Raw genomic sequence first — 25,826 nt, 5'->3', positions numbered from 1 at the left:
TGTCGTGGAGTACGCTTCTGTGGTATGGTGGCCGTCGGGCTCGCGTCCACAGGCGCGCCTCGAGTCGATCCAGCGAAAGGCTACGCGGCTGGCCTTACGCTCCTGGAGTGTCCCGGTCGACTATAATGGACGATGCGCGTTACTTGGCCTCGACTCGCTCAGTCAACGTAACTGTACCGCGCAGAGATTGTTTGTTGCAGGCCTACTTGACCACCATATTGACGCGCCGGAACTTCTCTCGGGGCTCTGTTTATACGTCCCTGCGAGAACACTCCGTGCTAGAACGCTACTTGACGTTGAGGTTCGTCGTACCCGCTTTGGATCCTCAGACCCGTTTCTTGTCATGTGCCGTGAATTTAATGCTGTCTGTGATCGTTTTGAACCTGACATGTCTAGATCCGCGTTTTTGTTTTCTATTCGTGGGGTGCAACCGGTCACCCGTTAGATGTAAATAGTATTAAGCTATGTATTGTTCTAACTTAAACGCTTCAAGGGGGCCAAATATGGTCCGTTGAATTTAAATAAAAATTACAAATTACAAATTTACTACCAAACGCTAACAAATACTACTTCCCTATGTTTTATCACTCGAAAAGCATCCTTCTCCGTGTATTTTAATAAGTTTAGCTTAGCGTGTAAGGTGAAGAAAGGCAGATTGGAATCACATTGGAGTATTTGCTTGACTTTTCAATTTCACGATGAAGAAGTACATCCCTGGGTTGGTTTGAATTGATTTTAACTAAGTCATCAAAAAGAATAACACATAACATTAGAAAGAGGGATATTTGTGTAAGAACTGCAACTCTCTGTTTTTGCCCTAATTCCACAATAATAATGCGTTTGAGACAGTATCACATATTGGATGCACGTAAAAGATGCACTGTTGAGAAACATATTAGACACGCTTCGCACGGGACCTATAGCGGAATGGATTTGAATACACTAAGATCGAATGATCATCAATCTTGCGTGGGATGTTGTAGAATAGTGGAAAAACGGTATGAATAAATGAGAGAAGGATTGTGATCGCAAACGACTCAGTCGAAGGGAAGGATATAATTTGCATATAATGGCTTCGATAACGTAATGCATTGGTCATGAGCAACATTCTTGAAGGAATTGAAAAGTATACCGCAAAATGCGAAGCTTTCTGATCGGTAGTTGTTTAAAGTGTTAACCTTTTAACAGAGTCAATAAAATAACTTGAAACGACACTGCTTGTGTTCAATCATTTAAGTTTAAGTGTTAGTTGCTATTGTGCAAAAAGTTTAATAAATAAATAGATCGACAGATTTACATTTTCTATTGATTTTCCTGATCAAAAGTTGCACAAAACACGGACATAACTGTAAACTCCGATTTAAACATTGAACTGCAACGAATCGTTAAGCCTTCGAAAATGTTTTCAAATTTTTTTAAATTATAATATTTTGTAATATTTTTTTATAAATCTCTTTCGGGTAAAACTGCGATTCGTGACTGATTTAAAGAATGTGCATAATGCAAATGTGAACCAGTAGGAACACGGGGATCGAGGCCGGGGTCGCATTTACCCTTTTACCGATTTAAATATTTACAAGAAAAAGAATAATAACTCGTAGACAATTGTTCACTAGAAAGTCATATTTCTGACGCTACCAATCTCAAAATAGCGTCCTCCAAATTACGCTAAACCTAATTATTCAATCATCCGAAATTTGAAAACGAACAAAATTAAATTTATATTCACCGCTTTGCTGCATGTACTGCTTATACTTGCAAATAATCATACATATATTTGCGAGCCAGCATCAAGTTTCCACTCTGCTTATAGATGGAACACAAATTATACGCCGCTTCCGCTTTCAGACACAAATGTTGAGGATTTTCACGCACCACCTCACTGTCGAAGTGCAGCACCCGTTTGTAGTAATCGGTCGCCAGGTGATATATGCCCAGCTGATGGTACAACCGGCCGTAGTTGTACCACACCTCGTGTTGTAACTCATTTGGACGGCCCTGGCGGTACTTCTCCATGTAGACGTTCGCTTGTGCCAGCAGTGAATGTTTTTTGGTCGAGTACTTTTGACTCGCGATTTGCAGCAGCGTCACGGCAATCAACATCGCAATCAACGGATCTTTGGTCTTGTTGTAGATCTTGTTGTACTCGTTCAGCGCGTACTTGTAGGTCGTCGAGTTGAGGTGGTAGTTGGCGAGCAGCGTCTTGGGATAAATGCCGATACCCGGCACCCGCTTAAATAGTCGCGACAGGTATCGTTGATAGCGTGCATCACCGCTGATCAGAATGACCAAATTGAACAGGTTCCACAGGTGCGATTGGTTGAGCTTTGCCGACTGCGTCCCTGCGACGATCGCACGAATCTGGTCCCGTATGATGTTGAGGCCGAAAGTGGGGTCACGGTTGTAGATGCAAGCGGTTAAGGCAAGCTGCTGCAGCTCGTTCCGGTACCGTTCGAACCGTTTAGACGTTCGTAGGGTGAACACAAGTTTCATGAAAAAAGTGTAGTCCCGTAAGATGTCGGCCGCCTTCACCAGACGTAGCACTAGATCCCATTCGGTTTCCAAGGACAAGTCGTTCGATGTACTGAAGGCGGGGGCACCTTCGCCAATAGATCGATTTTTAAGATCGCCCAATCTGGAAGTGTACATTCGAAAGCCCAGCACAACGGTATCCATTTCATAGCGATTCTTAAGTTCATAACAATGGCGTGCGAGAAGCATAAATCCTTCCACCAGAAATTCCTGATAATGACCGACTTCTTCGAGCAACAGGCAGCGTTCGTACAGAACCTCTGGATCGAGGTATTCTACGTCTGGATCTTGTTTAAGCGCCTCCAGTGCTTCGTCGTGATCCCCTCGTTTCTTCAACAGTGCGGCCAACGCAAGCCTTGCGTCCAGATGCTGCGCAAGGGACACCACCTACCAAAAACAAGATTGCAATAAATTACAGGTACTTAAACACCGACATAAGTTGAATGCTCCGTACCTTCCTGTAGGCTGCAATTGCCTCTTCATTTGCTTCAACATGACGGCAGCAATCTGCGTATCGCAGCCAAACAGCAGCCAGAGAGAATTTCTTACTTCTTATGAGTGGCTCAAGCATCCGCAAAGCAAATCGATAGTATTGTTCTTTCATCAATGCTTCGGCAATGTCTAGGTAGCAGTCACCATCGCTTTCTGGATCGATGTACATTACGATATCTTCGATGAGATGCTCGAACAAATGCTCGTACTTCAAGTGAACCACCACAACGGCCAGTTTGGTACGGAAGTCCAGCATTATGTCATCCGAAATAGTAATCATCACCATAGGTTTCGGTTCTTCGCGGCTCACCACGTCCGAACCGGTCTCGACGACCTCTACACCCGCGTGCATGGAGAGAATATCAAGCGCCCGTCGGTACAAACCGTTTGCAATCATCAGTTCCAATAGTACATTGATGTCTTCGGTGGAAAATTTATCTGGCACCGTACTGTACGCGATCTGCATGGCATCCAACGCCGCACCGATGTTTGTTTCTTCGTGAAACTTTTTGGCTACCTTTTTGGCGGTACTGATCATGAGATCCCCCTGCTCCTGCGGTATGTACGGTAGCATCCCGTAGTAGTACCGGTACGCTTGTTTCACATCGCCACGGCTTTCTGCCAGCTGCGCTCGTTTCAGGCGAATTTCGATATTTTTGGGATCCGTTTTAAGCGCGCGTGTGTAACAAGTTAAAGCCAGATCGACTTTGCCACGCTCCACACACAGTTCGGCTACCTGCGTCCACTGGCCCACGTCTGTCGGATTCAGGTGGGCCGCAATTAATGAGTAATGCAGATACTGTTCTGGATCATCGGTTTCGTAAATCTGTGCCAGGGTAATGAAAGGTTCGTGGGCCAACGGTACCTGGCGAATGATTTCCAAGCAAAGATCTTTTGCCGTTTTCATGTCACCGCGTGCAAAGCAAAGATTCGCCTCACCCATCAAGCCTTGTAGTGCCGGTGGAAGATTTTTCCTTCGGCGTCTTTTGTTTTCCGTTGGCGATGAACCCTGTAGATTACCCCGGAATGCATCCATCCGCGCCGTTGCATAATCATTCTCATAGTTAGCTCTTTTTTGCTGCTTTGCTAGCTCCAGATAGCCATCTTCCTCATCCAACTCGTCATCTGGCAAGCGTTCCTGGTATTCCGAATACGTTATCTCACGAGCAACGAGCTTTTTCAATAGTGTCTCCCGCTGCTGTATTCGTTCGTCGTCTGTATCCGACTCTGACGCCGTGGTGCAGCGTGCTTTGGCCGTGGAAGTTGAAGGGCCCCCACCCGCCTTTGGTAACTTCGCTAAAGTCTCACCTCCTAGCTCGATAAACTCTGTCAGGTCGGATACGTCCACTTCATCGACCTCGAACTCCTCAATTTCCACGTTGGACGAATCGTAATCCGAATTATTAAAAGACATGTTTTATCATTGATTGATATCACTGTGCGGATTACAACTTCGATGCGTGCTTTTTCTACACGAAAAGTGCGGCGTTTGAAGAAAACTACTTTTTTGTTGATAAACAAAATCATCGGTCAAGCATTGTTTGACAGCAACTGACAATCAAGATGGATAGCGAAAAGCTATTCCAGACTTGTCCAGCATGTAGAAATGTTAATTCTAGAGATGTACAACATTTGGAAAAGTAACGAGCGTTGCTCGAAGACCTATTCTACATTGCACACCTTATGGAAGGTATTTTACAGTTATATTTAAGATTAAACATTGTTCTAGAATCTAGATGTCATGGCATGTTTAACATTGAGGGAAAACCACACAAGAAAATAATCAAATCGAAAAAAATGTTTTTTCTCAATGTTGTTGTCCTGTTCGATGTTATTGTTATGTCAATTTCAACCCAGATAACTGTCAAAAAGCTCTAAATCTGTTAAACCTGGAATTGTAAGCGACGTAGACCGACGAAAACATCCGACTACATTTTTCTTTCGTTCGCCGACCGCAGTCTGGTGTGGCCGCTTTGCTCGCACGGATTTTCTGTGTGCGACGATTTTGGGATACATTTGAGGCTGCCCGTAAAACTCCCGTACCCTGCAGAAGTGCATATCAACTGTATTAATAGTGCACTATAGCTGGGTAATGTTTTGAGAAAGCATATCCGAGTATGCGAACGCCGGCACTGCGATTTCCCAAAATCTTGATCGACCGCATCCTGCAGTGAAGTGTGTGGTATTATTGTGTGGTGTGCAGAGCAAAGTATGAAAGTTACGCCGACTGCGGGTACTGTCACTATTGAGTCATATTTCAACTAGTATCGGAGCTCTACTAGACAGTCAGGTGAAATTGGTAAGCTAGATTCTTCCGTTGGTTAAATTTATTCAACATGCTGTCCTGATAAGTACCTGAAGTGGCGAATCAAAGTAGATGTGCTTAACCGGTATATGTGAGTGGGATAGTGCCAAGAGTGAACAAATGATAAACGAATGGTTCCAGTGTGCACGAAGTGCTGTTATCAGTTTATTCGGTTGAATTTTTGGTGAATCATTCTATTGGAGATTGAACGAAATAAAAAAGGCGCCTGATCAAAGTTTCCAATGCAAAGAAGCATGAAAACTTGATGAAAATCTCCCGGAGACGATTGACTTGACAACATCGCTAGATTTGACAGGTTAGCAGAGCATATTTCGTCCACAAAAAATCCTACAATTTCACAATCCAAAGTTGTTCGTCGAAGCCGTACATGCACGAAGCTGTGCTGTGGGGTGGGGTTATACCGTCAGCCAACGGGGTTTCACGTGCTTATCGTGCTTATGGTGCGGGATCGGCGCGTCGAGCGCAGCTCATCATCGTACGAGAAAATGATTCATGGCCAAACGGGTGGGGGTTTGATAACATTTCGGTAAGGTACACTGCAAAAACCGTGCTTCGAACTCCGCGTGCTTCGCGCAGATTACCGCATTCCGTCTAGAAAGTACTACGGCTCTCATAGGGTACCACTGCAAAGGTTTTAGGGACTGTGTATTACCAATGCTAACACGAACAGTTTTTCGAATTGGTCGGATGACCTTAATTCATCGCCATTTGGATTGGTAGTTTTGGCGGACAATTTCAACAGCAAAGAATAACTTCGAAAGGTGTTTCTCATAGGTCATGTGTTCAGTAAAAAGTCGTGTATAATGTCCGCCTTAGCTAATGGTATGCTAATAATATTCCCAAGAGGAAGCACTCTATTTGGACCTTAGATAAAATGACCTGATTTTTTTAAGTGTTTTTAACATTTATCGAAACGTTTATCAAATGTAGTTTTTATGAAATTCTCCCATAGGAAACTGGCGATCAACAGTTATTTCGCTATTTCTTGTCTATCTATATCTGACCCTGTTGTTTACAGGGGTATCAAATGAAGGAGCTTTCATTTCAAGGGACGTAACAATACGCGAAAAGGAAACTCCTAAAGACTTTCACCATGATTATTTCTCGTAACAGCTAGTTAATTTGCCGCCAACTATGTTGGAAGCTTGATGAGGCACGAAAACTGCATAACGACAAAATAAAACCCAACATTCTGTTAAGTATCTTATCTGAGCGGACCTAATAATGGCCTTAATTGAGACCATGTGGCATTTGTCTGCATCTAATTTTAGTGCGCATTCAATTTAAAAATCATTGCAAAAATTTTCAGCAATAACCGCATCCTAATGCAAGAACGACGTGATGAAGAGAATAGTCTTGCTAAATGTTGGATCTTTGTCACACTTAAAATTCTCCGCTACTTGGATTCAAGTTCAAGTGCAAAGTAGAATTGCTTGTCTTACGTACAGCCTCCTTGTGCACAGACACAATGAAAATAAACGACAGTTCATTGCTGTTCTTTGCAACAAATATATTACTCAATAATTGTTTTGAACCATTTATTTAAATGTTTTCTGCGTATTGATTGATAAGGATTGAGTTTATAAACAAATTTAATAAGCAATATGAATTTGTGTTAATATATGATGATGTGTTCGTTCATTTCAGCCGTGATTTGTGGTTCAAATATTAACGGGTATTGATTCTTTCGCTTGTCCCATACCCCAATCATCCTGATCGTTGGTGCGTAGATTGTACGTTTTTAGCCCTATTTATTATTTACGTTTGACTACACTCTCTATTAGCGAACATTTGGATACAGCTTTACAGAATGTTATGTTATGACCCAAGTCATTAAGCCTGTATGAACTGCAACATACCATAGGCCTAGATACAATTGGCGTAGAGGTTTACGTCAACGACGAGGCTTTGAACGTATTACAATTTGCACAATTGAAGGTGCTATTCGGAGTAAAAGATAAATTTTCTGTATCCCAACCGCTAACACTCAATAGGGGAGAAGGCATGTGGCATGTTTATTTTCTACAAAGGATTATCGCCTCGAACGGTCTTTAGCATGGGGGTAGTAAAGAAATACAATTCACATGTTCCACGGCCCGGATCTTTACAAAGAGACCGGAAGAACCAAAATGCGAAAGAAAACCACTGCTCTTTCCAGATAAGCACAGCCACTCTAAGCATGTTTGGTACATTTTGCTTTCTGTTTGTTTTTTTTCTCATTTTTTGACTGGAAACACATTTGAAATAAATCTTAACGGAACGTGATTCTACGACCATTTCTTATTAAAACGTTAAATTTACAAAAACATATCATAACCGTTATTTACAACTTGATCTTTAGCTTTGTTTCGAACTTTCAACTAACTACGCACCCATTGCAAATTTTTCTTGGAAAACCTTCAAGTAGACCATACATTTTTTTCTATGGGTGGTCTATTTTCTCATCAATTATCATTTATAATGCAAAACGGCATCCACATTATGATGAGTTCTGCCTCGAAGCTTAGATCTAGTCCACGGATGTCTTTTACAAACGAGGTAGAAGAGATACAGAAAAGTAAATTTACCATGTTCAAACATGATGCGAAGTTTTTATTAATAGTTTATCATGTTTCTTGTTGATGTTGTATGGTAATATACAATAACTTGTAACATTGTATGTTGAAATGGCTCAAAAATTATCAATATTTTGTGGTCAATATGATTGAAAACAACTTCGTTTGACTTTTTGGTTTTGGATCGGTTGGCCGTAGTAAGAAGTGAAAAAAGAAACACTTTTCAATCCCTAATTTAAACACAGCCAACGTTATTGTTTCATAACGAATAATTTCACGGCTTAAGAAGCAAATGTGGCCGTATTTTAAAAGAATCTCCTCAAGGCTTCTCAATAGTTCTTTCAACTTTTGAAAAATAAAATAAAATGGAAGAGTTTAAACATTAATTAGTCCAAATTACAAACGCTTTCACAGTTTAAAAAAAAAAACAAAATATTATTATACTGTATGTTAGAGGGTATTGAAGTAAGCTTTTCACTTAATCTGGGTAAATTTTGTACCAGAGGGAAATATAGCTGTCGAAGCACATCTTCAAATAGCTTGTAGATCTCGATGATTGCACTTCCGGGCAATGTTTTGTAACGATAATATCGTTGTCGATGACAACAAACTCACGCTAAGCTAATGGAAACCGATGGCGATTATTTCAATGTGAAAGCTGGACATACATGGCAGAGTACGGTGCATCAATTTTCGTCACGTTGCACTGTGAAAAGCCGATCCCTTCGTTTATTAAACGATCCACTGGAACGTATGTAGTCAACGTATAGTATTGTACCGAGCAAATTATAAGGGTGTGTGAAATTGTTACATATTGTTACTTCAATTTCCCCAGATAACCTGCGATATCGTGCCTTCTTATCCACTGATAACGACCCAAAAAACGTTTAAAACCAACGCATTGTGGTCGGGAGGAGGGCGATCCGGAAAAATTGGCCGTTTGACGCGCTGAGGCTTGGTCGGTTTGTATGGTGGCCTTATTGAGTATTGACCTGTTACGTCATGCTAGTCTCTTCCCCGTGTAGCTGATAGGCTGGTAAACGTAATATCAGTAAACAGGCGCGAAAACGTATAAGAAGTCTATCAGACCACTGAGAATGATAGGTGAAAAAATGGTCGTGCGATCGATCAGGGTCATAATATTGGGCAATTAAATTCTTTTCCTGCTGATACCAACCATCTAGCTCTCTTCGGTTAGGTACGATGTTATGTAAAGAAACAAAAATGATGTACTTCAACGATTATTTTTCAACATTTCTACACGATCCAGACGGTACAATCGCTCTGAATAAAAATAGTAAATAGAAAAAAAGATTCGCTTTGAATGGTGGAATGATGCATACCATTATTGTTGAACTTTGAATTTTCTATTCCAAGTTTTTCGATTTTCAAACTACCCATTAACAGAAGGGTCTCTTGTCTAACATCACGAGTGGTGAACATTAAAATCCGCATCTACTTTCAATTATTTACATTTCATTTGTCCATAAGTAGCAGAGTTAACAACCAGTCAATGTCTTTATGTAAAAAATATCTTCTTTTTCCCATTACAGAGCTAGAAACACCATTACACCAGTATTAAAAGCATTCAAGCAAGATGATGAACACACCATACATATTTAACGAAATCTATTACATCCTTCAAAAGGTAATAAACCACATTCAATCAATTCAACCTTCAACAACTCGCCACTTGGATGTTTGGGGAAGAGTTTTTGTGGCACGATCTTGCCAGAGGTTAAATATCATCATTAAACATATTGTTTCTCTATCATCACACAGTCTTCACCGTTCGAACTGACGCTGGAGGCGCTTTTGGCGCTCGGCTTGATATGCATAGTATTCTACAAGCGCACCACGAAAAAGATACGCCATCTCGCCCCGACGGCCGAGGAAGATGTGGTGGCGAAATGGGTCCCAGAGCCACTGGTAGCCGACGTGCCAGACGATCATCCGGCGCTGAAGACGAGGGTCGTGTCCGGTCCGGTCGGTAAGACGGTAACAGTGGACGGCAACGAATGCATTAACATGGCCACGCACAACTATCTTGGGCTGGCGGAAGATGACGACATCAAGCAGGCGGCAGTGAAAAGTTTACGCAAGTACGGGGTGGGGTCATGTGGGCCCCGTGGCTTCTATGGCACGGTGGATGTGCACCTGGAGCTGGAGGAACGACTGGCCAAGTTTATGGAAGCGGAGGAAGCTGTGGTATATTCTTATGCCTTCTCTACGATCGCCAGCGCCATTCCGGCGTACGCCAAGCGGGGAGATTTGGTGTTTGTGTAAGTCTTATGGTACCTAGGTTGCACCTTTTGTTGTTTTTTTAAATAACTTTTCTTTTTCTCTATAACTTCGATAGTGATGAATGCGCGAATTTCGCCATCCAAAAGGGACTTGACGCATCACGCAGTAAGATTTTCTACTACAAACACAACGATATGGACGATCTGGAGCGGTTGCTTGCTAAGCAGCAAGCTGAGGACAAGCGCAACCCGGCCAAAGCGAAAAAGACGCGCCGTTTCCTGGTAGCCGAAGCAATCTATATCAACACCGGTGAAGTTTGCCCGCTGCCTCGGCTCGTTGAGCTTCGAGAGCGCTACAAGCTGCGGCTATTCCTGGATGAGAGTGTTTCGTTCGGTGTGCTGGGAGAAAGTGGACGTGGATTGATCGAACATTTTAATGTTGATGTAAGTAGCTTTACTCATTTTAGTAATTTTTAGAATTAGCCAATGATTTTACCTTCATGATAACATTTCTTCAGAAAACTCAAGTTGATCTGGTATCGGCCGGGCTGGAATGGTCCGCCGCCACCATCGGTGGCTTTTGTGCCGGTTCTTCCTTTATCGTCGAACACCAGCGCCTGTCTGGGCTTGGGTACTGCTTTTCCGCCTCCTTACCGCCACTCCTCGCCCAGGCGGCCATCAGTGCGCTGGACCGCTTTGAAGCTGAGCCACGGATATTCGAGGAATTGCGTAGTCGCTGTCGAACCGTTTCAGAGTAAGTAGGAGTAGGAGGATAAAGTAGCGCCAGTCAATTTTCCCTTCGACATTTTACACAAACAAAAAGTTTGTTTTTTTCGCATGCTTTCCATTTTTTGACTCTTTTCTTTTTTTACAAGACGGGTTGAAAGGGATCAACTAATTGCAATGTGTATTTTTTCTTCCCTTCATTATACGACTTGCAGAAAGCTTCCTACCCTAACACACTTTCAGTCGCGAGGAGATCCTCTATCACCAGTGAAGCATTTATACCTGAAGAGCAGCTATGATAGCTGGACCAAGGAGAAAATGCTCCTAGATAACATCGCTACTCAGGTACATGAATTTTTTTTCCCGCAAGATATCGTTTCACTAACACTGATCTACCCCTTTCTGCGCAGTGCATTGAAAATGGCCTTGCAGTAGTTGCAGCTGAGTACCTGGAAGCAATGGAGAAAAACTGTCCCCGACCAAGCATACGATTGACCGTTAGCCGTTTACTGACGGAAAAAGACATCGACGACGCCTTCCGGATTCTGGAGCGGGTGTCGGAAAAGATTCTCGCCAGTGCCGGTTAAGTACGGGAGTAGCTTTTCCGATCACGGTCCGATCACTATTGCAGTCTCTTTAAATGCACGGGCATTAACGTTTCTCTCGGGAGAAGTTCATTAAAACTCTTAACGGAAGCTTGCTTGAATCAGTAGAGAGGGAAGAGAAACAGCTAGCGTCATTTTTAACTTATCCCGGGTTCGAAAATGCAAGTTCAATCCCTTGTGCCCTAGTTGCACGGTCAGGTGCGTAATTCTTCCTATACTGCAGTCATGATACTAAGTAGCAGCATATGAGTGTCACTTCCTTGAAAAAAAAAGAAAAACTTGTTTCGCTTTTGTGGCACTCTGCAAACCGCCGCTGTAGCTAGTATACATAGTAGTTAGGGCCCATCACTGCTCTAGGGTTAACACAGAGAAAGGAAAGTATTGTATAATTCGATTGTATTATAATGAACGTTTACTTTGATGTCTGTTTTAAGCTAAATCGCGGTAATGATCGATACGCTACTATCAGGTTTTTTTTCCAGTATGCGGCATTAGCGTAACACACAACGCGCTACTAGCGTAAGGTTAGTGTAAGTGAGTTATGTTGCATTTCATATTTTACACTATGGGTTCTTTGGAATCAGCAATACAAAGGATTTTTTTGGTCTTTCAAATCATCTTTATATGTGTCCATGTTTCTTACGCTTCGAGACCGACTCAACAAAAACTCAACACTTTTTGGCGCAGTCGGATATGCGGAGGCGGGAACTATCAATACTTTTTTTCTTTTTTTGATTTTTACAGCATCGACTTTCGTTGGGGATGATTCCAAAAATATACTTATCATTAGAACGACACTACTATTGCGAGTTTGTGTGTGCATAATCAAGTACAACTAAATTAGGGTCGCGCAAAAAACTGTCAGTTGATATCAGATCTACAGCGAACTTACGATCATACGTGAATCGAAGGAAGTCGTTAATTATATAGTTTGATTCAACCAAACGAAGGTAAACAAAAGAGACATGGCCATCAGAGATCCAGTAGTGACTGTATTGGTAAGCGACGATCAACCTGGAACAAACTGACCAAACAAAGGGACGTGGTTAAAATAAAAAAAAAAATGATAAGGAATATAAGATAAAAAGATTTAGCGTCAACTAAAAGTAGCAGGATTGCAGCGTTTCCGAACAAACAAATAGGGCCTTAACGCTTCAGAAGCAATCACCGGTTATATGCGTTTAGATAAGGTACTTGAGCTGCCGTGTGACGAACTCAGCTACTTATTACATTTTAAAAGGGTGTTTTTTCTGTCCACAACGGTGAACACATTCTCTCTCTTCACCAGTGCCGCTTCTTGAGTTTTGCATTTCGATAGAACGGTATTTTTCAACTAAAAGAGCGCATCAAAGTAAAAACCTTAGGGCGGCCCTCCTTGATTCAAAAAATGCTCTTGTTTCATAGGTAAATTTTATGATTATCTTAGAGGGAAGAGAGAGACGTTGGAACTATCAGATTAACTACGCTTTATGGAAGGTATATAGACACTAGTGCTTTAACACTTTCGCAATCACGAGGTAAATTCCGAGATAAGAATTCTTATAAAATGGAAATAAAGAATGGCTAATTTGAAAGTCCAAATGTGTATATATTCCATTTCATGCAGCTTTTCCTTTTATTACAATTGTTTCTAAGCATATTCCTTTATTGCCTTTGTTTTGTGTCTATCTCTAAATAACAGTATATCCCACAGTAGTTTTGAACTACTCATTGGTAGCTTGTAAACGAACTCTCCGTAAGAAGGATAACAATATAAAGTTGGTACACATTGGTTCCCCTTCGGGAGCAGTCATTCTATCGCGCCACGCCAAAAATTCACATTTCCAACCGCGCGTTACTGCGCTGCCAGAATGCAGGCTGTTCTGCAGGGCACATAGAGCTGCAAATAGTTGCGTCGGCCGGACCAACCCTCCGGGAATGTTAGATGGTCAACGTTCTTGTCGATGCGATTGAAGCCTCCGAACTCGCTATCGTCCGAGCTCAGCACCACCCGATACTTCCCGGGCAGGTCGACGCCGATGCGATAGTCGGTGAAGCTCTTGCTATTGTGGAAGTTGAACACAAACAGCAGATTGTTGCGCTCGAAAGCGATCACCTTGTCGTCCTCGTGCTTGCAGCTGACGTACGCCGGCAGACAGTCGAGCCAGTGGTACCTTTCTTCGGTGTGGTGCATGGCACGATCGAATTCGTTCAGGAACCGGTACTTCAGCAGCTGATCGTCCACCAGGTGCCACTGACGGCGGGCGTAATGGTACGACTCAGCGTTGCCTACGCGCGGAAAGTCGAGCCACTCCGGGTGCCCAAACTCGTTGCCCATGAAGTTGAGGTAGGCTTCCCCGCCCAGCGCGTGCGTGATCAACCGTATCATCTTGTGCAGGGCGATGCCCCGGTCGATGATAAGGTTCGGCTCGGAAACTGTCGACATATGCGTATACATCTCCTTGTCCATCAGCCAGAAGGCAATCGTTTTGTCGCCCACGAGCGCCTGATCGTGCGATTCGGTATAAGCGACCGTGGCCTCCTTCCACCGGCGATTGGTAAGCGTATGCACAATGTTGCCAATGTTCCACTCCTCGTCAGTTTTCGTCTTCAGCATCTCGATCCATTTGTCCGGGATGGCCATACCGAGGCGGTAGTCGAACCCGATGCCACCCTCCTCGGTGGGGCGACAGAGCGTGGGCATGCCGCTCACGTCCTCCGCAATCGTGACCACATTCGGGTCCATTTCGTGCAAGAAGTAGTTGGCAATCGCAAGGTAGATGAGTGCCTCCGTGTCCACGTTCAAACCGAAGTACTCGTTGTAATCGCCGGAAAAGCCTTCAGCGCCTCGCGAGTGGTACAACATCGAGGTGACACCGTCAAACCGATACCCATCGAAGTTGTACTCGTCGTGCCACCAGCGAAGATTTGACAGCAAGAATCGCAGCACCTCGTACCTATGGAAAGGATAAATTACAGGATATTGCAAAATGTTCTAAAAATTTATTCAACATTTACACTATTTTCAAAAGTACCGAAAATAACGTAATACTATTTAACTCTCCACAATGCACTCTGGAGGTGTATCACAATCCTACTCTATTTCTATTTGTTTGTTTTTACTTCAAGATACATAATTTGCAGATGACTCAAAATCAAATCAAATCAACGGGGTTCCCTGTGCGAGAGGATTGACCATCCACGTACATAAAGGGGAAAGTTTAGTAAACCCTTAAATTAAAAAAAAAGACAGGTATAACCGATGTCTGTCCTTACGCCATGAAGAAGCATTTGCAATGTTTTAACAACCGGTGGTCAAAAACATGAAAAGAACAATACAAAATTAGTACTTTGATATGCAGAAAAAATTATAAAATCCTTATAGTTGTTGGGAACAATTATTATCACTTAATTAAATCCATTAATGACCTGTGCTCCCTATTGATATAATAACTCAATAATATATTTCAATGACAATGCAATTCCAACGGATCTCTCCACAAATACTCGGGATTTATACATTGTATGAAACAACCTTGCAATCAACCTCTCTTCAACATTTGATATTTGATTGATTTAAAGCAAAATGAGAATTCCCAATATAGAATTACAACACATGAACTTCCAAGCAAACGGATATATCAGAAATCAACATTTAATTGTGTGTGTGTTCCAGTAAGTGAAGTGAAGAGGGAAGAAAAATCGTTTAAAATGAAATTCAATACTTACTCCGAGTAGTTGAACAGACGACTACCCCAAGCCGGATGATCGCCCCGCGATCCATCGTGGAAGTAGCAAGCGTTAGTACCGTCGAACTGGTTCAAGCCATCTTGTGTGTTTTTGCTCGCATGGGAATGGACCACGTCGAGCAGCACTAACAAACCGTGCTCGTGCGCCTTGTCCACCAAGTACTTCAGCTCTTCCGGTGTGCCAGAGCGGCTCGAGGCGGCAAAGAAGCTGGTAACTTGATACCCGAAGCTAGCATAGTACGCGTGCTCCATGATAGCCATAACCTGGATAGTGTTGTAACCGAGCTTCGCTATGCGCGGTACGATGTTGTCCGCAAAGCTCCGGTACGTACCAACACTGTACTCTTCGGTACCAATGCCGACGTGACATTCGTAGATACGTAGCGCCCGCGGACGATTGGGTCTGCGGTGGCGGAACATATGCTTCTCATGTGCTGGAGGATGCCAAACGCGCTGCTGATAGTTGACACCCAGCTCTTTCGGTGGCGACACTACATATTTAGCCCAAGGCGATAGACGGTCGACAAGGGCACCATCCTGCTTACGAATGATCACCTTAATCTCCGACAGATGCTTGATCACACAGGAACCGTCCGGGTTGGGTGGGATTTTGAGCTCCCACTTGCCAAAGGGCAGCTTCTCGTACGGCGTCGCCAGCCATTGCCAGTTGTCTGTTAGTAGTCGAAAATGGGGAAAAAACAACAATTTTAATCGGAACAGGAGAAAAACACAGCCGCTTTTGACTGTGGTTCAACATTTTTTATCCTCGTCCAGTTAAGAAAGCAACATTTCTATCATTCGATTTTACAGAGTACGAATGAAGGGCATTCTTTGTTTATGGAATCACAAAAAAAGGTACTCAATTAATAAATATATAATTTTCTAACGACGGATGACGGATGCGAAAATCTTGGATCTTGTTATAATCTAACATAGCGCTTACGGCTACACTACAGTTGATAAGAGATAATGATGCGTTGAGTATCTGTTTGTTGACAATTTGATTCTTTGAAAGGTCGTACGAACGGCCGCTGATATAATATGCCTCAACGAAGGTCATGTTCGCTTTATTTAATATTACAAAAATGATGCAATGCAAGGACAAATGGATTTACAGAACATTCATGAATAGTGAAATGCTGGGTCCACCATTTTGGGTAATGGCAAATGAAGTGTGTGTGAGTCTAACTGTACAAGGGAAACGGTGAAAGTAAGTAAAGTTAGTTATTTTCTACTCACTGAAATCGCCCGTTAAGTAAACCTCCTTTGCTCCTGGAGCCCATTCGCGAGCAACGACGCTATTGTCGTGGGCAATGTGCAAACCGTAGTACTTGTATCCTTGGGTGAACTCATCCAGGCCACCTTCCAGGTCATTCAATCGTTTGATCCATCCACGGAATTCGGTGTTCCTGTGGGGGATCGTTCGTAGAGCGAAAAATATGTGTTATATTGTTGTTTCACCAAAAAAATGATAGAGGCTTCTTCTGTTCTCATGATTAACGACGGCGCTGTATGGTCGCTGTAACAGCTGATAATGCCTTGCCGGTATCCCGGTACACCGCTTCAAGTTGACCTTATCTACAGTATTGTATGATCGCATAAGAAGCGCATCCGCATCGTTGTCGTACGTTCTAGCGGCAATGACCTTGGCTTGACATTGATGTAAGCGAAGCGTTAGGAAAAGCAAATTTGGTTTGATTTTCCGGAAATCCTTCCACATGAAAAGTATCTTGGAACACAGGATTTTGACAGGAACTGAATTTTCTTTTGCTTCATGATGCACTTTTTTGTTACTTTCTTTACGTTGAAATACATACAATTTTTGTCCCTACTTTGTAACCCTCTATTGAAACTTACCTACGGCGGATTTCTTGCTCGTGTGACTTCAGGTATGGATCCAGCTCCAAAAGCTTTTCCACGTTAAACTTCGGTTCTTTTGCCATGATCCTTTTTTACTGCTTGTCGGATACGCAATCAGACACTTGATAAGTGAAAAGTACTACCGCACTTGAATGCTACGATGGCCGGTACAAACGTTGTAGCTACGAGTGGAGCGGCTGTCGAAACACCTCCGATCTGCTATGCAATGACGGACGAACTGTGTGTGGCTAAGTGATGCGCGTCGCCATCGTAGCGCGAAAGGTTGAAAAGATCAGAGCAGAAAAATAACGACGAGAGGAATCGGCCGATCAAGTGCTCTTCTTTGCATTCAACCTGAATGGAAAGAAGTGAAATGATAAACAAAACATTGCAACGCCGGGAGCTGTCAAAACTTCATGGGATGCACATAACGCAGTGGTCTAGCATTCAACCGACGGAAAGCAAATTTGCAGTTTCTAAAATCGAAAAATAAACATTTAACGATTTATGCTGCATAGTGAAACAGAGTTTGTCTGTAAAGAGGCTCTTTTATTCAAGTACGATAGATTTAGCGTTGGCTTGTAGTCTGTTGATAAAATGTTTGTGTAGTTTAGTCAGGTCATCCCGTTTCATCGCTTGTTATTTGTGAAACTTTGAACCACTGATGTTATAAACAGAACACCCAACACCATCGAGTTTGACGTGAGTTTTTTTTTCTTTTCAAAACTGTCTCATGAAAATCGCGATGTCAAACAGCAGATAAAATTAGCAGTTTTCATACCGTCGGCAAGGACGGCGGTGCTGGTCGTGTGATTGCCTCAGTTCCTCAGATCGTTCGAGATGAGCGGAATGATACGACTTCCAACGGTGCTGGCAAAGAACGCCCTTTCAGCGGTAAGTGATTGTGATACAATCGTGCAGTGTTTGAATGGTTTCCGATTTTCCATTACAAATGGCCAAAACCGTAATTTTACACAAGCTTTTCCAGATAGCTTTCTGGTGTTAGAAAAAGATTACACAACGTTGTGCAAAATCGGCTACTCTGTGTCGTTTCTCTCGAATACTTGTCGAGTGTCGTTATGTAATGCGTGTGGATAAATAATTAGATAGAATCTGCGAGTTGTAAAATACGTTCCATGGCAAAGTTTATTGGAGATGGTGAATGGAATTTTTCATTTATCACACAAAAGCCAGAGTACGAGAATTGATTTTATTTTGTCAATATAATGCTTTGGAGGTTATGTGTGTTGATTGCTCTCAATTGCGTAGAAGAAAGGTGTAATCGTGTCCCTATTTTTTTTTGCTACAGGTCCGTGGGCTGTCTGCCGGTGCTTCACAACGAAATTTACACTTTACCGTTGGGCAGAATACTGCCAAATCGAACCCAGATGCCATTTCTCGTGAGTATCCGGTAGTGGACCACACTTACGATGCCGTGGTGGTCGGCGCAGGTGGAGCTGGATTGCGTGCCGCCTTCGGTTTGGTTGCGGAAGGGTTCAAGACGGCTGTCATCACGAAACTATTCCCCACCCGTTCCCACACGGTGGCGGCGCAGGGCGGAATCAATGCTGCTCTGGGAAATATGGAGGAAGACGACTGGAAGTGGCACATGTACGATACGGTGAAAGGTTCCGACTGGTTGGGAGACCAGGATGCTATCCACTACATGACCCGCGAGGCACCGAAGGCCGTCATTGAGCTGGAAAACTACGGTATGCCGTTTTCTCGCACGCCCGACGGTAAGATCTACCAGCGCGCGTTCGGTGGACAGAGCTTGAAGTACGGCAAGGGAGGTCAGGCGCATCGATGCTGTTGTGTTGCCGATCGTACCGGACACTCGTTGTTGCATACGCTGTATGGACAGTCGCTTAGCTACGATTGCAATTACTTCATCGAGTACTTTGCCATGGATTTGTTAATGCAAAACGGTGAATGTGTTGGTGTGATCGCGATGAACCTGGAAGACGGCAGCATCCATAGGTTCCGGGCGAAGAATACTGTGCTGGCCACGGGTGGGTATGGACGTGCATACTTTTCTTGCACCTCGGCCCATACCTGTACCGGAGACGGTACGGCCATGGTTGCCCGCGCTGGTCTACCCTCGGAGGATTTGGAATTCGTACAGTTCCACCCGACCGGCATCTACGGAGCAGGTTGTTTGATCACCGAAGGCTGCCGTGGAGAGGGTGGCTATCTTATTAACTCACAAGGCGAACGTTTCATGGAGCGTTACGCACCGGTAGCAAAGGATCTTGCATCTCGTGATGTCGTGTCACGTTCGATGACCATTGAAATCCGCGAAGGACGTGGTTGTGGACCCGAGAAGGATCACGTTTACCTGCAGCTGCATCATCTACCCCCAGAGCAGTTGGCCCAGCGTCTGCCGGGTATCTCCGAGACGGCCATGATTTTCGCCGGTGTCGACGTCACTCGTGAACCGATTCCTGTGCTTCCGACCGTGCACTACAATATGGGTGGTGTGCCGACGAACTACAAGGGTCAAGTGTTGACCTCCGTCAGCGGAGCCGATCAGGTTGTCCCGGGGCTGTACGCGTGCGGTGAATCCGCCTGCTCGTCGGTGCACGGTGCAAACCGACTGGGAGCTAACTCCTTGCTCGATTTGGTCGTTTTTGGTCGAGCCTGTGCCAAGACAATCGCACAAGAGAACCGCCCGGGCGAAAAAGTGCAGGATCTCAAGCCAAACGCTGGAGAAGCTTCGGTCGCTAACCTGGATTGGGTACGAAATGCGAACGGTTCGGTGCCGACGTCGACGTTGCGTTTGAACATGCAGAAGACCATGCAGACGCACGCGGCCGTTTTCCGCGAGGAGAAAACGCTCCAGGAAGGCGTGCGCAAAATGGACGACATTTACAAAACTATCAAAGACGTTAAGGTGTCAGATCGCTCTTTGGTTTGGAACTCGGATCTCGTGGAAACGCTCGAGCTGCAGAATCTACTGCTGAATGCAAATATGACGATCGTTGCCGCGGAAAACCGAAAGGAATCGCGCGGTGCTCACGCACGCGAGGACTATAAACAGCGTATCGATGAATATGTAAGTATCGTCTTTCTATTTTACGGTGCTTATTGGTATATTAGATGATCGTTACACTCATAATTTCAAAACAAAGTAGGTACAAATTTATTTAAATCGAAACAGCACCTCAACTTAAATGTAATTGCTTATTCTTTTATTAAGGTTGGAGGCAATTAATTTTCTTACATCAACAATCTGACACTACATCATACAATTAAAATATTTGTCTTTCCGTTTTGATTTTGATTTGTGGCCTTGTTTTAACAGGTCAACGTTTTTGATAGTACGATGGATATGATTCCAAAGATTTACCTCGTATTAGTTTATTTATCATACTACTATTGCACAAATTGTAAATATAATATCGAATCGAATTTGTTTTAAAAGTTCTGTATCTAGCACAAGAAACAAGAAAAAGTAGTAAATATGTTGTACTGCTGTACTGCTTTGTATGCAGCACAAAAAAAGTTAAATCCTACATTACGCTTGAATTTCGCCACTAATAGCAACCATGCTTACGCTATACGCACATGTTTTAATTATTGTTATTGTTATTTTTATTTCATACCCACAGGACTTCAGCAAACCCCTTGAAGGACAGCAGAAGAAACCGGTTGAAGAGCACTGGCGTAAACACACGCTGACGTGGATCGACCCGGCGACCGGCAACGTGACCATCGACTACCGCCCGGTCATCGATGAGACACTGAGCGACGAATGCGCTACCGTCCCACCGGCTATTCGTTCGTATTAAGCAACGACGACTGTTCGGCGGCGTTGTTGTACGTGTGATCTATTTATGGGGACCGTTGCTATACAACTACAGCAAACACGAGAAACTCTGCCATCATCGAGCGCTTCGCCCACAGTTTCAAAGCAAAACAAATTCTCTCGGCACTAAGCGAGAAGTGTTTTGCTATGGTCACGAAATGCTGACCATTGAAAGTATTATTGAAAATGTAAGTTTTGGCGAAATTATTACGCAACGCACCGGGAACACTTATCGGAATTTGACCGTGACCTTGCCTTGCCACAGTTGCTTTTGTTTACACGAACAAAAGTTAATGAGGCAGTTAATCAGCGAACCGATAAGAATTCGCATGCTAAGCTTTCCCTGGGTGCGCAGAACCGTTCATCTAATCTCTGATTTGTTTTCATAATTTCTCTCCCTTGCAGTAACAGCGAAGCCTAAGATCACATCGTCACTGATTTATTTATTATATCATGAATGTCGACATTTTACGTAGGGCAGAAAGAACGGGTGCTGCTGGCCATCCCTGCCGTGATCTCCGTCATTGCACAACCTGCACTGGATTACCATTGTTCCAACGGAATCCCAAACTTAAACATCTATTCGACAACTAACCAGTGAGCGATTTGTCGTACCGAAACGACACAAAGCGACGTGAAGCATGCGAGAGAAGCTTGCAACGAAGGAAAATCATAAACGAAGATATGTTAGCTTGAGCATTCTGGCTTGGTGTATTTATGCTTATTTGATTTGTTTCACGTAGGACATTTGATACCAAAACGGAACTTATTTAGTGTACTTCATTAGTTCTTAGTTTGGAAATTTAGAAAAGCAGCAAGCGGCACTGTAATTGGAATGTTTAAATTAAACCAAAAATATAAAACATAAAAAAAGAGAGGGCTTGTGTCTAAGAGCTTCAAGTGAAATATTTAACAAGCAGTCCGTTCATTGGCCTTTCCAAGATATGTCCGATTTTTATAATTTTCACAGATGCCTGTTCTATGTACTGGAAATTTCCCTATACTTTAGAATTAATCTATTCTCTGAATACAATAAAGCAATCTTTATTGCAATACTTTAAATTAACTGGTTTACAACATCAAGCTGAACGTGAAATTCAAATAAACTACACAATACCTCATTCTAGGCAATTGAAACAAGAGAAGGCTTCTGATGTATTGAAAGTAGCGTCGAAAAAGTTGAGAAAAATATTTATTTTATTGTATTTAACGACCTGGTGTTTTATCCTAAGCAACCGTCATTGGTTTGGATATCTAAGGTAATGTGAGCCAAAATGCATACCTTAAAACGTCGACTGCCAAACCCTTGAACCCACGCCGTCGAGCTGGTGAGCCCCGGCGCTAATGGGCCGATTTTCTAACCGGCGCTACCGCTCGGCTGTCGCGGACCCCCATGTATAAAATCAACGGTATTTGAAAACCAAGCAAAACAAATCTTAAGAAAAAAAGTTTCTATAATTGCTTCGGCTTTTAGTTGCATTTTTATTTATTTATGGAGCAAAACTTCTTCAGAACTTAACGTTCCAGGCAAAAACATCGTTAGATTATATATTCGCTCTTCCAACTACTATATCGCGGAACGAATTTATTTGATGTTGAGAAATATTTCCTGTCCGCCGAACTCAGCTGATTTGGGTTTTGACTATTTTGTTAGTTATGGAGAAAGGTTTCCAAAATCATTTGGAAGCCTTGGTCTGGCCAAAGTTACGATGCCATATGCTAAATGCGTTCCATATCGAAGCTTGATACCGAGTGGCATTTTATTACCATTTACATTATAGAAAATGTATGAACATTATAAAAAATGAAAATGACATCCGATGTTATAGGAAATGTATGAAATCATAAACGATTCCATTGAATTTACAGTTTTGCGGAAGTGTACATTTTACATCTCTTTTCCTTGAAAAGTTTTACGTAGGGTCAGAACATTACCTAACAGTGGGTTAGTACGCACAAAATGTTTTTCTATTTCTTTTGTATATGCGGTGCCAAGCGTCAGCATTGTGAATGTGAGAAGAACTTTCCATTTATGACTATTCGTTGATTGCCGCGATTTTTCTTAATGCGTCAGAGTCTTAAAGGACTTGAAAAGTTATAAAAGGTGTCTGGCTTAATCAAGATGTGACCTGCGTATTGTTTCCCGTAGAGGTATTTTGCCATCGTCTTATGTGTGACCGATGGCAAATAGGAGAAGCGGCAATGAATCAGTTAACTATGAGGCACATATGACGAATTAATTATTTTATGATTGTTGATTTCACCGGCAGTTCGAATCGTTGCAGACGGGCCAACGGTGCAACGACTTTTATCTGTTGCTCTTGTTGATGCTTTAATTTGAAGTATACTTTCCGGAACCGAAATAACATGAAAAAAAGTACCTCGCATAGCGAAAGAACGCTTATTCCGAGACACAAACTGAATGCACCACCAAGATTAGCTGCAGAAATAGAGTAATCGCAAATGAGTCACAGGGGATGCATTTTGTATTTCCACGTTACTTACAAAGCAGTGAAATCCAAGACACAACGACGATTCTTCTGTTGGCTGCGACGACTTGGTTGCTCATGAAGATATGAAAAATAAACTCAAATTTAGTCAGATTGGTTTCCTTGCTGTGCAAAAATGAGAAAAAGGACGTATTGCATTAGCTTGAACTAAACATTCTGCGGCTCTAAATGTTGTGGTGTTCTTACTAGAATGGATTGATGGTAAAATTATGGGCGGAAAAATCGGACACAACCGATGCCGTCTTATAAGTTACGTCGCTGCATGCCGGCAAGCAGTTACATTTTAATCGTTTGAACATATCTGCGAACGATATCGGACAAAATACGTAAAATCAGTAAAGCATACTGCGTAAACTAAATTAAACTTCAAATGGTTTAATCGACTAGACGATCTCATAACAATGAAAAGTTGTAGCTCTAACTCTCCTGAAATTCAGGACGGGAGAACATTTTACAAGACAATTTTATAAAATTGAAATGATATCTTGAAATGAAACTTGTGAACTATTTACATGAAACTTCGAATTTGATGAATCCATAATAATATCATAAAACTAAGATTGAAGCAAAGTGTGTTGACAAAACTGCGATGAAATTAAATTTTTTATAGTCAACTATAATGGATTTTAATAACAGACAGTAACAGTATTCTACACTGAGGACTCGAACTTGGTTGTCATATATGGTTTGAGTACTTACAGTAATTTTCTACAAAACAAATCGAATCGAAGATAGTACAGTTTCGTATGCCCCGTCCATTAGCCATACCTACCGGTCGAGGCAAATGGAACGGATGGCAGCCGCATTTCCGGTACACTTCGTTTCGTAGGCATTCCAGTGTGCAGGCCGGCTGGCGATAGTTTTCCACCGGTGGATTAAAGTCGCTGCCGACGATGCAGTCCCGTTGGCTCTGGGGCAGCGATAGCACCTGCTCGGAGCAGCGTGAATCCGTTGGTAGGACATTGACGAACGTTTCCTTCCCGAGCCGCAGAAGTGTCAGTGGAGACGCCTCGACGGCGAAGTCGTGCGGATGGTGTATCATGAGCTAAAGTGTAACGGTTGGGGGTGCTGAATGCCCATACTATAATGCCTCAGTTGCATGACTCACCATGAAACCTTCGGAGTAGAGTGCTCCCGATTTGCCATCCGATGCCTGAGGGTATCCAGTCCCAATGACACTGAGTCCACCATGGATGCCGTATGTGTTAACGGCGAAGGGTGTTCTGCTGCTACCGCGCACATTCGGATGATAGTTGTACGAGCAGCACGCCCCGTAATGGCTGGTCGAGCCGATCCACCCAAGGAAGGAGTGCTTCCCGAAGCAGGGAAACTTCTTACCGGCCCAGTAGCACACGACTATAAAGTCCTGGCAGATCATGCCGAGCTCATCGATCGCCCGCTCGATGGTGTAGTTGTTCAGTTGCAGCACCTTATCGATCATCTTCAGGTCCTGTGGTCGCGGGTACGTCCACTGGTGCTCGGTGAAGTAGCCGAGCGATGGCAGACCCTTCAAGATGGACTCCTTGGTGGCTCCGAGTGGAAATTTGCTGGTGGATGAAAGACGCAGCGGTTAGGAAACGATTGAGTGAGTGTTGCGAAACCGAACGCAAACCCTCTTGTGCCATACATTTTCTCTACGAACTGTGCCGCCTTGTAGTCTACCACACTCTGCGGATGACACAGGGTGACGCCCGGGAATGGCACCTGCATAATCTTCATCTCGGACGCGATGGTCATGCGGGTAGGTGAATCGATAAACTTTTGCCACAACAGAAATATGAGCGCCACGCCGAACCCAAAAAAGACCACTATGATCACGATCCACAGTAAACGCACCAGGCCACTCGTAGCTTGCCGCTGCAGATAGTACATGCCGTGTACTTTTGAAATGGATGCAAAATCGTAGAACGTATCCTTAACGGCTTGCCACACGAGGGGGATGGTGCGCATGCGAGGAACGGTTCTGCCATAGTTGGGCGCTGCCTTCGAACGCTGCTGGTAGTTTGTTAACTGCGAAACGCGAACAGGTTTCGGTTGAAAAATATCTGGTACCTGGTGGATTTCCATGATGAAAACGACTGCACAACTGCTTCTGGTATGTTGACGATGGAACGGTTTCCAAACGCCTTATATACCAATGGTGTTATGTTGGTGCGACTATTAAACGCTAATTGCACTAATCAATGGAACAAGCTACTGCCATGCATAATAGAAGCACCAAGAAATAATGTGCAGTCGTCATGCCTTGTTATAAGCATAGAAAGGAAAGAAACCTACCAAGTAAATTCATCTACAGCCCTGTTTACACAAGGTTTACTCTAGTCCTCTTGACCGGCTAAAAATCAGGCTAATAATGCACTTGCTTGTGATTGATGTAAATTCCTGGCTTGTGTCTAATTGAATTTCCATGTTTGCCGGTAGCTTCAAATAAATATTTTAAC

The 25,826-nt window shown here is 43.2% G+C and overlaps 5 protein-coding genes across 6 annotated transcripts; 2 read left to right on the top strand and 3 right to left on the bottom strand.

Annotated features, from left to right (window-relative positions):
- Positions 1 to 1,264: 1,264 nt before the first annotated feature.
- On the bottom strand, positions 1,265 to 4,506 carry LOC131272882 (general transcription factor 3C polypeptide 3). The gene is made up of 2 exons (XM_058274754.1): positions 2,987 to 4,506; positions 1,265 to 2,919 (listed from the first exon to the last, which is right to left on the bottom strand). Exons 1-2 carry the CDS (start codon positions 4,436 to 4,438, stop codon positions 1,750 to 1,752), a joined length of 2,622 nt encoding a protein of 873 aa, XP_058130737.1. The 5' UTR covers positions 4,439 to 4,506; the 3' UTR covers positions 1,265 to 1,749.
- A 476-nt stretch (positions 4,507 to 4,982) lies between these two features.
- LOC131261299 (serine palmitoyltransferase 1) lies at positions 4,983 to 12,062 on the top strand. Of its 2 annotated transcripts, none has more exons than XM_058263300.1 (7): positions 4,983 to 5,323; positions 9,459 to 9,553; positions 9,688 to 10,187; positions 10,265 to 10,592; positions 10,667 to 10,902; positions 11,090 to 11,219; positions 11,285 to 12,062. In XM_058263300.1, exons 2-7 carry the CDS (start codon positions 9,503 to 9,505, stop codon positions 11,459 to 11,461), a joined length of 1,422 nt encoding a protein of 473 aa, XP_058119283.1. In that variant the 5' UTR covers positions 4,983 to 5,323; positions 9,459 to 9,502; the 3' UTR covers positions 11,462 to 12,062. The 2 variants fall into 2 exon arrangements, with proteins under 2 accessions (XP_058119283.1, XP_058119284.1); XM_058263301.1 differs by lacking the exon at positions 4,983 to 5,323 and adding an exon at positions 5,451 to 5,645.
- Positions 12,063 to 13,055: 993 nt separating this feature from the next.
- On the bottom strand, positions 13,056 to 17,413 carry LOC131261298 (1,4-alpha-glucan-branching enzyme). The gene is made up of 4 exons (XM_058263299.1): positions 17,065 to 17,413; positions 16,447 to 16,616; positions 15,188 to 15,878; positions 13,056 to 14,415 (listed from the first exon to the last, which is right to left on the bottom strand). The coding sequence occupies exons 1-4, from the start codon at positions 17,148 to 17,150 to the stop codon at positions 13,314 to 13,316; spliced, it is 2,049 nt and encodes a 682-aa protein (XP_058119282.1). The 5' UTR covers positions 17,151 to 17,413; the 3' UTR covers positions 13,056 to 13,313.
- A 443-nt stretch (positions 17,414 to 17,856) lies between these two features.
- Positions 17,857 to 22,006, top strand: LOC131260542 (succinate dehydrogenase [ubiquinone] flavoprotein subunit, mitochondrial). The gene is made up of 4 exons (XM_058262293.1): positions 17,857 to 17,961; positions 18,377 to 20,122; positions 20,679 to 21,063; positions 21,281 to 22,006. The coding sequence occupies exons 1-3, from the start codon at positions 17,908 to 17,910 to the stop codon at positions 20,856 to 20,858; spliced, it is 1,980 nt and encodes a 659-aa protein (XP_058118276.1). The 5' UTR covers positions 17,857 to 17,907; the 3' UTR covers positions 20,859 to 21,063; positions 21,281 to 22,006.
- A 1,109-nt stretch (positions 22,007 to 23,115) lies between these two features.
- LOC131264549 (sodium channel protein Nach-like) lies at positions 23,116 to 25,452 on the bottom strand. Its single transcript, XM_058266837.1, has 6 exons — positions 25,013 to 25,452; positions 24,494 to 24,932; positions 24,085 to 24,430; positions 23,572 to 23,686; positions 23,381 to 23,490; positions 23,116 to 23,315 (listed from the first exon to the last, which is right to left on the bottom strand). The coding sequence occupies exons 1-6, from the start codon at positions 25,450 to 25,452 to the stop codon at positions 23,116 to 23,118; spliced, it is 1,650 nt and encodes a 549-aa protein (XP_058122820.1).
- Positions 25,453 to 25,826: the final 374 nt, after the last annotated feature.

Source organism: Anopheles coustani, chromosome 3 (assembly GCF_943734705.1).
Source record: "Anopheles coustani chromosome 3, idAnoCousDA_361_x.2, whole genome shotgun sequence".
In the NCBI taxonomy this organism is placed as follows: domain Eukaryota; kingdom Metazoa; phylum Arthropoda; class Insecta; order Diptera; family Culicidae; genus Anopheles; species Anopheles coustani.
The sequence above is the reverse complement of the archived record's forward strand: the minus strand, read 5'-3'. Positions and strand labels throughout refer to the sequence as shown.

Coding starts and splice junctions, on each gene's coding strand:
- LOC131264549 (XM_058266837.1), bottom strand. CDS start 25,452: ATGGAAATCCACCAGGTACCAGATATTTTTCAACCGAAACCTGTTCGC. Junction 24,933..25,012: donor GCACAGTTCGTAGAGAAAAT/GTATGGCACAAG, acceptor TTCATCCACCAG/CAAATTTCCACTCGGAGCCA. Junction 23,491..23,571: donor TTTACCATCAATCCATTCTA/GTAAGAACACCA, acceptor ATTTTTGCACAG/CAAGGAAACCAATCTGACTA.
- LOC131261299 (XM_058263300.1), top strand. CDS start 9,503: ATGATGAACACACCATACATATTTAACGAAATCTATTACATCCTTCAA. Junction 9,554..9,687: donor TCTATTACATCCTTCAAAAG/GTAATAAACCAC, acceptor ATCATCACACAG/TCTTCACCGTTCGAACTGAC. Junction 10,593..10,666: donor TCGAACATTTTAATGTTGAT/GTAAGTAGCTTT, acceptor ACATTTCTTCAG/AAAACTCAAGTTGATCTGGT.
- LOC131260542 (XM_058262293.1), top strand. CDS start 17,908: ATGAGCGGAATGATACGACTTCCAACGGTGCTGGCAAAGAACGCCCTT. Junction 17,962..18,376: donor CAAAGAACGCCCTTTCAGCG/GTAAGTGATTGT, acceptor TTTTTGCTACAG/GTCCGTGGGCTGTCTGCCGG. Junction 20,123..20,678: donor AACAGCGTATCGATGAATAT/GTAAGTATCGTC, acceptor TCATACCCACAG/GACTTCAGCAAACCCCTTGA.
- LOC131272882 (XM_058274754.1), bottom strand. CDS start 4,438: ATGTCTTTTAATAATTCGGATTACGATTCGTCCAACGTGGAAATTGAG. Junction 2,920..2,986: donor CAATTGCAGCCTACAGGAAG/GTACGGAGCATT, acceptor TGTTTTTGGTAG/GTGGTGTCCCTTGCGCAGCA.
- LOC131261298 (XM_058263299.1), bottom strand. CDS start 17,150: ATGGCAAAAGAACCGAAGTTTAACGTGGAAAAGCTTTTGGAGCTGGAT. Junction 16,617..17,064: donor GAGCAAGAAATCCGCCGTAG/GTAAGTTTCAAT, acceptor GATCCCCCACAG/GAACACCGAATTCCGTGGAT. Junction 15,879..16,446: donor TTACTTAACGGGCGATTTCA/GTGAGTAGAAAA, acceptor GACTACTAACAG/ACAACTGGCAATGGCTGGCG.